The 10,720-nt window shown below is 57.0% G+C and overlaps 2 protein-coding genes across 3 annotated transcripts; both read right to left on the reverse strand.

The window, feature by feature from the left end:
* Nucleotides 1-877: 877 nt before the first annotated feature.
* On the reverse strand, nt 878-6,388 carry ADPRS (ADP-ribosylserine hydrolase). The gene is made up of 6 exons (XM_004025454.4): nt 5,692-6,388; nt 3,473-3,569; nt 2,988-3,195; nt 2,719-2,903; nt 2,291-2,391; nt 878-1,714 (listed from the first exon to the last, which is right to left on the reverse strand). The coding sequence occupies exons 1-6, from the start codon at nt 5,900-5,902 to the stop codon at nt 1,422-1,424; spliced, it is 1,095 nt and encodes a 364-aa protein (XP_004025503.2). The 5' UTR covers nt 5,903-6,388; the 3' UTR covers nt 878-1,421.
* A 91-nt stretch (nt 6,389-6,479) lies between these two features.
* TEKT2 (tektin 2) lies at nt 6,480-10,717 on the reverse strand. Of its 2 annotated transcripts, none has more exons than XM_004025452.4 (10): nt 10,634-10,717; nt 9,716-9,923; nt 9,505-9,630; nt 8,769-8,974; nt 7,963-8,106; nt 7,765-7,879; nt 7,499-7,606; nt 7,228-7,371; nt 7,003-7,082; nt 6,480-6,837 (listed from the first exon to the last, which is right to left on the reverse strand). In XM_004025452.4, exons 2-10 carry the CDS (start codon nt 9,869-9,871, stop codon nt 6,624-6,626), a joined length of 1,293 nt encoding a protein of 430 aa, XP_004025501.1. In that variant the 5' UTR covers nt 9,872-9,923; nt 10,634-10,717; the 3' UTR covers nt 6,480-6,623. The 2 variants fall into 2 exon arrangements, with proteins under 2 accessions (XP_004025501.1, XP_018894807.1); XM_019039262.3 differs by having other exon boundaries at nt 10,265-10,642.
* Between the last annotated feature and the right edge of the window lie 3 nt (nt 10,718-10,720).

Here is a 10,720-nt window from a genome sequence, read left to right on the forward strand (position 1 = left end):
GGGAGCTGTCCTGGGCGGAAAGCACCTGCTCACAGCCTGCCATGCTCAGCCATGGAAGATCTGTCCCTGGCGCTGGGGCTCTGGGTGGCAGACCTGAAGCAATCTGTGTTTTGAAGAGTCCTCAGCCTAGCCAGAACCCTATCTTCACTAAAACAGATCTGCCCCAGAGTGCTGAAACCGCAGGGCAGCTGCAGACTGCACATGCTTGGCTAGCCACTGAGGCTGGATGCTCAGAGAATGTCCCTGGAGTTTGAGGGGAGGCATCTTCCCCCTTTCAGTTTTCCCTTCTTCAGAATGGATGCTAGTCTCAGATACTTGGGAACCCATGTGGGAGGATCGCCTGTGCAATAGAGTGAGACCCCATCTCTAAAAACATGCTGTGTAAAACTTCCTTGCAGGGAAAGGCTTTTGATTGGTCCCAAGATACAGTAGGACGCACACGGCACTCAGTCCACCCGGGGCCCCTGTGATGGTGCCCTCCCCACCCATAGGTTGGTAGTCTGATGATAGCAGGGCCCTCTGGATCCTTCTACAGGGTTCCTGTTCCTGGCCCAGCTGGGCCTAGCTCTTGTTTGGGGAAGTCAGGCTCTGAGAACAGAAAAATCTGGCTTGTTCCTACCCGCTGCCTCTGGCAAAGCACTCGGCCCAGCAGCCTGGGCCACTTTGAGTGATCTCTAACAGGAAAAGCCACCAGACCATGCCTGCTGTGCCCTTCCTGGCTGAACACGCAGCCAGCTGGAGTGCCTGGCAACACAGCAGCTCATGGCCTTGGGGCCCCAGCTTCTATGACAGTGCAGCACAGACAAAGGCACTAGTCTTCAGAGATCAGGCTGGCAGGGGAGAATCCATTCAGGGCAGGAGAAACAAGAAACAGTGGTGAGATTTACCAAAAACTGTTTATTGTGACTTCCACTGGAAGCTGTTAATAAGCCACATGGCAGCCAAGAGCCAGGTGTGACCTAGATCAGCTGGATGCAAGTGCCTGTCCCTTCATCCACACAACCTGCTGCTCGGGGACCCTGCTAGGATGCGCTTGCTGGCAAACTGGCTAAAACCCAACAGGAAGAAATGATGCTACTGCTCATCATTTCCACCTCCCCACATCCCATGTCCATGACAATACAGGAAAATGCCACAAGTACCCCTCCAAAATAAACCCGCCTGGGTCTGTCTGTCCTACTGAGGAGCCAGGAGTGTCCTACGGCTCTGCAGCAAACCAGAGACCCAGCACCAGCGAGGCACCAGTCCCTTGCTCGCTGTTCCAGTGACCTCCCCTGAAGAGACCCCAGCCTCACCGGTGTACACAGTCAGCTCCACAATGCAGGAAAAGTGGGAAGCCACACTCAAGAAAGCTCAGGGTTTCTGATTGGAGCTGTAGTTGGTCCCAGGGGACCTGGCAGAGCCCCCAACAGCTGTAGCCCTCATAAACTCTTCTGGAAGACACGGTGCAGGCTTTGGGCCAGGATGTCTGTCTCCTCGTAGCCTTCACAGCTTTGCTGCCAGCTCTCTGGCACCTGATCCATCCCATAGTAGGCACCAGCAATGGCCCCAGCCATGGTGGCAATGGTGTCTGTGTCCCCACCAAGTGAGATGGAATAGATGAGAGTCCTTTGGAGGCTATTGAAGGCAGAAGGGATCTCAGGGTCTGGCTCCATGCAGCGTAGGAAGCAGTAGATGGCGGTGGGTACCGACTCAAAGGCAGCAATGCCATTCCCTGTGGGGAAGCCAGGTTAGAGGGGCTCCATGCTTCCCCAGGCCTCCTACCATTTGACACAAGTCAGCACTCTCGGCTTCAAGCAGGCTGTGACTAAGATCTCAGGCTCTACAGTTAGACCACCTGGGCTCAAATCCTGGCTCCACCACACACTGGCTGCGTGACTGGGAGAGTTACCTAGGGGACCGCTAAGCTTCCTGCTCCCTGATTCAACTCCTTAAGCAGACAGGGAGTAACGTTAGCAACTCTCTGACAGGGCTGTTGTGAGGATGAAGCGAGATCGTGTCTGTGAAGCATTCTGCACAACGCCCAGTATAGATGCTAGACAAATAAAATCCATTATCAACATTTTTACGACTAGTGGCCAGCTGCCATTTCTGGGGACACTGGTCCACAAGGCTGAGGGTGCTGTAGCTTCAGAGCAAGAAGCGCTGAGCTCAATCCTGCCATTGACTCCGTGTGTCACAGCAGCCCAGGGTACAATGTGACGGCAGGCATGACTCCATGCTCCCCTGAGCCCAAGACCGACCCTGAAGGACGACAGAGGGAGAGACAATCCCAGGCAGACCCACTCACCTAGCTCAGACACCACTTCCTCCCTGGTCACCGATGCCTGGTCTAGAAGCTCTCCAATCTTCTTCAGGCGGCTGGAGTACGGACGCTCCTCCATGCCCAACCTGTGGTTTAGGGGAGATTTCAGGGAGGTCAGAGCTAGCAGGGTGGTGGCGCGGGCAGGGGAGAGGGCTGCATGTGAGAACGAGCAGGGATGTGGTCACGCTGGCAGCCAGGCACAGGTGCCCTGACAAGAGGTGGGAGAGGGCTGGGGTGAGCAGGTCGTTTTGTTCTCTGGGACCCTGAGAGCCTTGAAACATAGACAAGATAAAGGGGCTTCTGCCCATGCCTCCCTAGGGTCTGCAATTAACGAAGGTTTAGTTTGCGGCAATGCCAGAGGCCCCCTGGATCACCCACATACCCACACCACACACCTCCAGCCCCATACTCACTCCCTGGCATCCAAGACGGACTGGGCATCACCCTCCAGATCCTCCATGTGGCCCAGGAGTTGCTTGAGAAAGTGCTTGCTGGAAGACTCGCCCTGCAAGGCCAGGTGCACAGCCAGGGCCTGCAGGATGGCGCCATTGTAACCCAGGGAGGAGGCGTGTGTCAGCTGGGCCGAGAGCCGGGCGAACTAGGGAGGAGGAGACCTGCTGTCACAGAAGCCCTGCTGCAGAAGAAGAAGGGGACAGCCCAGAAGCCAGCCCGCCCTGAATACCTTCTGCACATCCTGGACACTGCTATAGGCCAGGGAGATGCCAGCCACCCGCATGGCACCTCCATTGCCATAGGAGCCTTTCCCGTTAAACTGGGCCCGGGCAGGCTCAAAGACATCGCGACATTTGGGGTTCAGGAGCTTCTTGAAGACAGTGACTACTCCAGCACCATAGCCCCTGTCAGGGTCTTTCTTGTACTCCTGAGCAAATCTAGGGAACAGAAGGGGAGACAGAATTGGGATTTACAAGATGCCTCTAAGGGTTGGGAGAAAAGAAATCGAGGCTGGTTTGGAAAAGGAGAAAGCCTCGGGGGCCTAAGGAGCCTGCACCAGCAGTGCTGCTGTTTTAGCTTGGGAAGCTGTGCCAGCCCGACACAGGCTTCTGTGGAGGGTTGGGGGCATAGACATGCACAAATGTCATTCCTCTGGTCAAGGGGTGCAATAACTTTCCCACCTGGTTTGCCTCAGCCCAGGACCATCCCCCTCACCTGTGAGCCATGTCCACCTCGTCAAAGGCCTCCTTGGCTAGCAGGGACTGCACCAGGGCCCTGGCCATGGCTGTGTCATCTGTGTAGTACAAGGCTTCTGTGGGGAGAGGAGGGAGGATGAGAGCCTCCTGCTCACCTTTGTTTTTTTTGTTGTTGTTTTTTGCTTTTTTCGGAGACAGAGTCTCGCTCTGTTGCCCAGACTGGAGCGCACTGGTGCAATCATGGCTCACTGCAGTCTTGAACTCCTGGGCTCAAGCTATCCTTCTGCCTCAGCCTCTCAAGTAGCTGGGACTATAGGCATGCATCATCACACCCAGCTACTTTTATTTTTTTGTAGAGACAGGGTCTCACTCTGTTGTCCAGACTGGTCTTGAATTCCTGGGCTCAAGCAATCCTCCTGCCTTGGCCTCCCAAAGAGCTGGGATTATAGGCATAAGCCACTGTGCCTGGCCCTGCTCACCTTTTATTTTAGTTTATATTATTATTTTTTTGGTACAGGGTCTCACTCTGTTGCCTAGGCTGCAGTGCAGTGGTACGACCATGGCTCACTCCATCTCGACCTCCCAGGCTCAAGGAGCCTCCTGCCCCAGCCTCCCGAGTAGCTGGGTCTACAGGTGCACACCACCACGCCTGGCCTTTTTTTTTTTTTTTTTTTTTTGTAGAGATGGAGTTTCATCCTGTTGCCAGGCTGGTCTCAAACTCTTGGGCTCAAGTGGCCTCTCCCAAAGCGCTGGGATTACAGTTGTGGCTATGGCGCCCAGCCTCTACTCATGTTTCAGAGTTACCACATCTAAAATGACCTCAAGTCAGTTTCTTACTCCCATTCACTTTTATGGGCCTGGGAAGCCTTAGGATCTCAGCAATGGGATTTTCAGCAATTCTTATTCCAAGTCAGTCCTGCTGCTTTCTATTTTATGTATTTATTTATTATTGGCCTACATCATGCTTTGATCTGCTGATTTCTGAAAGAAAACTTCCATCCCCTTGTGGCTGCCATCCTTGCAGCTCCAGTCTTTTTGTTTTTGTTTTGTTTTTCTTTTTTATAGACAGGATCTTGCCATGTTGCCCAGGCTAGTCTCGAACTCCTGGACTTAAGCGATGATCCTTCCACCTCAGTCTCCGGAGTAGCTGGGATTACAGGTGTGCACCACCATACCCAGATTGAAAATGATAGTTTCTGGATCCAGATCTCCTCCTACTTCACTTCTCTGTAGCACACCACCAGTGACCAGTGTCTTCATCTTGAAATTCTTTTCCTAGGTTTCGTTGACAGCCACTCCTGCTTCTCCTCCTATCAAACTGTTTCCTTCCCTAGTCCCCTTCCCTCCCTCCCTCCCTCTTAATTACCGGTGTTCTCCAGGGTTCTGACCATGGCCCTTTCTTCTTACTATGCTACCTGCTCTCCAAGAAGATTCACCTCCTCTGCTTGACCTCACACCTGCTACCTGAGCCGGGATCTGAGCGCACAAGGGAAGGGAAGTTAGTTTTACAGGCGAGACAGCGCATGCAAATGCCTGGCCTAGAGGAATCATGGTGTGAGGAACCGAAGGGCAGAAAGCAAGGCCAAGGCTGGCGGAAGACGAAACTGCAGACGTGTGGGAGGGCCGGACCACGTCGGACACGTTAAGGAATGTGGCTCTGTACTAAGGGTAATGGGAAATCACAGCAGGGTTTTAGGCAGGGGAGGACGCGATTAGAGTCAGGCTTCCAAAGCACGCCTTGCGGGGTGGAGAACGGGCTGGTGGTATACTGACTCTAGAGAACCGGGAAAAACAGGTCAAGTCGGCAAGGGTGGACAGACAGTCCCCGACTTAGGATGGTTCAACTTAAGTTTTTTTCGGCTTTCTGATAACGCTGATACGCATTCATAGGCTCCTCGACGTCCGATGGGGCTGCGTCCAGATAAAACGGTCGTCTAAGCTGAAAGCGCACTTTCCACTTCAGGTATTTTCAACTTACGATGGGTTTATCCACACCCTGCACGGTTGAGGCCCCGGTGCTGCCACGCCCCGAGCACGGGATGTTCGGGGCGAGACGTCTAAGGCCGGAGATCGCACTGGCACTCGCTGAGCTCAAGCTGTCTGCGGGTCATCCGGCTCTGTCCCCGGTGCCCTCGGCAGCCTCATCCCCGCGCACCCCCGACCCGTCGCCCCCGGAGGCTCCGCGCCCCTTCGGCCTCCCTCCCGCACGGCCTCTGACTTGCGCCCGGCCCCGCCCACCTGTCCGCTCACTGCCGGGCGTGCCGAGGTCCGGCTCCAGGCTCTGGACATGACGCAGGACTGACGTCAGGTCGACGGTGTCGTGGGCCTCGTAGAAGGAGCCCACGCAGTCCCCGAGCAGCGCGCCAGCCAGGCAGCCTCGGAAGCGCGAGAGGGAGCGGGCCGCGCCAGGCCCTCCACCTGCCGCTGCCGCCATTGCCGCTGTCGCCATCCGCGCGCAGACTGCTCGCCACTTCCGGTGCCACCCTCGCAGTTTCCCTACTCCCGTCCCGCAGCGCTCCCTGGGGCCTAGAGTTTCCGCTCCGCCGCCAGGCCCACAGCTCCGCCCAGCGGCCCGGAGTCGCGGCGCCGCGCACTTCCCGCCAGCCTGTGCTTTGAGTCTCGGTTCTTTCCGCTCCTCACCACTGGGCTAACTGGGTGGGAAGGCCACTGTGGGGTCCCCGGGGGATGGGCACTGAGCCAGACCATTGGATCACTGCAGCCCACACTGCCTTCCGCAAGCGAGCAACCCTAACTCCGCACCCTCAGCCGGCCCTCCCCACCGAGGCCGGGACCACCCCCAAGCCCTCCCACCGGGCCCTTGCCCCCTGTGGGCCTCCCTTAAGCATCAGGAGGGCGGATCAGGGGCCAACTGGGACACAGCCAGGTAGAGGCCGCGCTGCTGGAGCCCAGGAGTGCTGACCCAGCCCAGAGAGGGGTGCCCTGGGGGGAGGGAAAGAACTGGATTTGGTACATGGAGTTCGGGGGAATAGTGTTCCCCATCTTTGCTCCTCCATAGACAGGAGGGTGTTCAAGAACCCTCTCCCTGCTGGCTACATACAGTGGGGCAGAGAACAGCCGGCCTGAGATCCTCTGCATTTATTCCATTCATTTCTCTCCTCCCTCCTTCCATTGCCCACCCAACCCTGCCCTCCTCCTGCAGTCCTCCAAGGCTAGGCCAGCTCCAGCTGGCAGCTTTTGAGTGGACTCAGGGTGCTATTTGTGGTACGTGTGAAGGTGTCCACCTCAGGCACGAACCTCTCAGCAGGCACGGTCAGCTTGCGCCGCGTGTCCATGCACTTGGTGTCCAGCAGCATGGAGTTGGCCTTGCAGGCAATGTCAGCCTGCAGCCGGGCCAGGTGCTTGCACAGGGCGTCCAGTGCGTCCCTAGGGAAGGACATTGATAACCCACCAGCCCCCATGAGGCTGGGAGGCCTGGGCTGCGTGCACAGCCTTCAGTCAGGAAGACAGCCCCAGGGAGCCAGCAGCCAGCAAGAGGCCCCATTGGTGGGCAGCGTCTCACTGCTCCTTCCGCCCACTGCCCAGACCTACTGTGCTTGCGCCAGCTTCTGCTTCAGGGCAGCGATGGTTGCCTCTAGCTGGTGAACCTCGTCGGTGAGGCCGTACTGTGCCTGGAGGTAGAGGGGTTGGGAGTTCCAAGTCAGCCACACCGTCCTTTACCTGAGTGCTGCCCCGTGACAGCAGTGCCTTTGCTCCATCAGGAATATGAGAAAACCTTGGCTAGGGGGCCCGTGCGCCACTGGGACACCCTCTCACCTGGTCCCGGCAGAGTTCCACGTTGGGCCGGTAGGTTCTGGCCTCTAGCCGGGTATGGGACAGTTTCAGGTTCAGGAGCTTTGTGCGCAGATCCTCCTCCAGGTGCCGGATGTCCTCCTGCAGCTCAGCGATCTCCTCCAAGGTCTGCAGGGGACAGAGTGACTGGTTTCCACCTGCTGGACTCACGTGCGTGCCTGGTCCAGTGCCTCCTGGCGGGGGCATGCGGCTTCTCATCCCACAGCAGGAAGTCCAGGCCCCTGGAGATGCTCACATTCTTCTCTTGCCACTTGAGCTCACTGTACACTTTCTCCATCTCCCGCAGCCGCTTCCTGAAGGCAAATTCCGTTGCAACTCTCTGGGCTTCAAGCTCGTTGTTGGTCTGAAGGAGAAAACACAGGGCAAGGGGAGGGTCCACACTCAGGGCTGCCTGAGGATATTACTCAAGCGAGGGGCAGGGGGCCACATGCACAGCAGGGAACAGAAGATAAGGGCTGAGCGCACACTGGGACCATCCATTAGCTGTGGGTGGCCTGTCACCTCAGCAATAGTTAGAGCAATGGCCTCCCTCAGCTCTGTGGCTGCCTTCATCTCAGCCTCCGCTCGGTCCTTGTTGAACCGACTGAAGTCATCCCACTGCTGGAGTGTGGTGGAGCTGCAGGTGGCAGGGAAAATGGGGGTCATGAGGGTATGGCCTGGGAGGGGAGGAGAAGAGACTGGCTGAAACACTCTTCTTACCCATCAGGGACACGTGTGGGGTCAACCTTCAGTGAGATGTTTGGGGATCTGAGGTTGAGAGAGAGACATCCTCTGTCGATCTCTAGTGTCTCCATTTTGCCCCGATGGTCGGAGTTGAGCTGCTGTCGGACTTCCTGCAAGAGGCTGGGGAAAGCGCAGACTCCATCAGGACCATCCCCCAAGGGCCAGAGGCAGGCCTCACCGTACTAAAGGGACACCACAGGAAGAGGAGGCTGGGGTGACCCTTCCCAGCAGAAGACAATGGAGCTTCAGCCACTGAGACCAAGAGCAGCACAGCTGGATGAAAATGCTGCCCCCACATGCCCTACACACCGTAGGATAAAAATGCTGCCCCCACGCGCCCTACACACCCACAGGATGAAAATCGGATGAAAATGCTGACCCCATGCGTCCTACACACCTGCAGGATGAAAATCGAGTGAAAATGCTTACCCCCATGAGCCCTATACACCTGCGGGGCACAGGGATGTAGCTGCGCTCACAAAGGCTCATACGCACACACTCACAGGAGCTACTCAGGGGTGGTGGCAAACGGGTGTCACCTCTCATGCTTCCAATCAGTGGATACCAGCTGCCCAGGGCAGGGTCGTGAGAAGTATTCTGAGCCCATGTCCAGGCAGTGGGAAAAGTGCTACAATTGATTAGTGGTTTCTGTCACAGGCACCAGAGGGCCAAAATGTAGCACGAGAGCCAGTTGCTCCTCATACACAATACCTGTGTTCCACATTGAAGGCACACAGCCTCCAGGGGCCCATGAACATGCGGACGACCTGCCTCTCCCTTACCAGAGCTGCTGGAAGGCCTGGCTGACCTTCTGTTGCAAGGCCTTCTTGGTGGCCTCGATGACCTCCACCTCTTTATGCAGCTCATCCTCCACAGGGTCCTTCACCACATCAAAGTCTCGCCGGCTTTCCCGCAGGGTCAGGCACTCAATGGCCACATCCAGAGGCAGGTTCTTGGCCTGCAGGTTTTGCTCTGCTGACTCCTTCATCTAGAAAAGAGGGAGCGGCCGGGCACAGTGGCTCACATCTGTAATCCCAGCACTTCGGGAGGCCGAGTTGGATGGATCACTTGAGGTCAGGAGTTCGAGAACAGCCTGGCCAAAATGGTGAAACCCCGTCTCTACTAAAAATACAAAAATTAGCTGGGAATGATGGCGCACTCCTGTAGTCCCAGCTACTTTACTCAGGAGGCTGAGGCAGGAGAATCGCTTGAGCCCAGGAGGCGGAGGTTGCAGTGAGCCACGATCACACCACTGCACTCCAGCCTGGGCAACAGATCCAGACGCTGTCTCAAAAAAAAAAAAAAAGAAAAAAAAGAAAAAAAAAAAAGAAAAGGGGGGTGGGGGTGCTGGTGGGGCCATCCATGGGGAAGTAGCGCTTGTCCCCACTTTAGCAGGGGGCCAGTGACTCGGATGGACATGCCACTCATGACCCCCCATCAAGGGCTTCTCAACCTAGCTGTGGGGAAGGAGGGGAGGTTTTGGCAGCAGCCCCCGGGCACCCAGTCCTGGCTCCCTGCCTGTGTCAGGGCGTCGATCTCGGCATCTAAATCTGTCAGACACTTGTCCAGCATGTCCTTCCACCGGTTCACAGTATCAATCCTCTCTACCAGTCGAGTCCTGTTGTCATGTTCATCCCAAATGGTCTGAGAGAGACAGAGCCAGATAAAGACGGTGTCAAGGGGTTGGGAGCTATCCCTTTGCCCACCCAGCTGAGTTCCCATCCCCAACCTGGTTGTTGGTCTCGTTGCGGAGCACCCGGGCCTCCTGGCGGATCTGATGGGAAGCATCTCGCTGCAGCTGGGCATTGGTGGATAGCAGGTAGCTGTTAGTGTGCCAGTCGGGCAGCTGGAAGCGCTGACTTGGCTTGACGCTCAGCGTGGCCATGGCACAGAAACCAGAAGGGTCAGAAACCCCTAGGCCTGTTCACAGACACCACCTGCAGAGGGAAAACACTGCTGCGGGAGACCTTTCAGGAGACCGTCTCCTGGATCACACGCCCCCTGCGCAGGACTTGTTCCTGTCCATTTTGCTCTGAGCCCTGTCCTGCTGGAAGCCTGCTTGGAGACAGCCCTTGCTTTACTCAACTTTGTGTGAGGTATTAACTAAGTTTCCCTCCCTCCTGTCCCCAGGCGGACACAAACCCCTGGACCTTGCAGGTCCTGGAGCAGGTAAAAAGGAATAATGGAGTCCCGGAAGCCTCGAAGTGTGTGTGAAGTGCCAAATGCCTGGGGGGTAGGAGGATGGCAGAAAAAAATAGCCCTTAATGCATTTCCACACCTGCCCCCAGCCAACCATGCCTTGTTGATCTTCCTTTCCTTTCTTCCCCAGGCTGCGGGCCAGTCCCCGTGGGGGATCTAAGGGCAGGAGCCCTGTTCTCTCTCCAGCGACGCGTGCCTGTTGGCACTGGGGAGCTGGGGGGCGGCCCCCTCCCAGTCTGGTAGCCGCCACGCCCTCCTGCCCCTCCGCCCTCGCCTACTGTTGGAGGGGAAGGCCGGACAGGGAGGGCCCCGTGGGAGGAGCTGGGGTCAGTCCGGTTCCCCGTCAAACCCCTTTCTTCCCCTCCGCAGGATGATCGCCTTTGGTTTAGATCAGTACCCCGGTCCGGCGCGGAGGAAGGGGGCGCCCCCACTTCCCTAGCTCCCTTACCTCCTTTCCCGCTTCGCTCTCCGCGCCCCCCGCTCTGAGCTCCAGTGTTTGGCACCACCGGTTGCTAGGCAACCACCCCTCCCCTAC

This window comes from Gorilla gorilla, chromosome 1 (assembly GCF_029281585.2).
Source record: "Gorilla gorilla gorilla isolate KB3781 chromosome 1, NHGRI_mGorGor1-v2.1_pri, whole genome shotgun sequence".
NCBI lineage: Eukaryota > Metazoa > Chordata > Mammalia > Primates > Hominidae > Gorilla > Gorilla gorilla.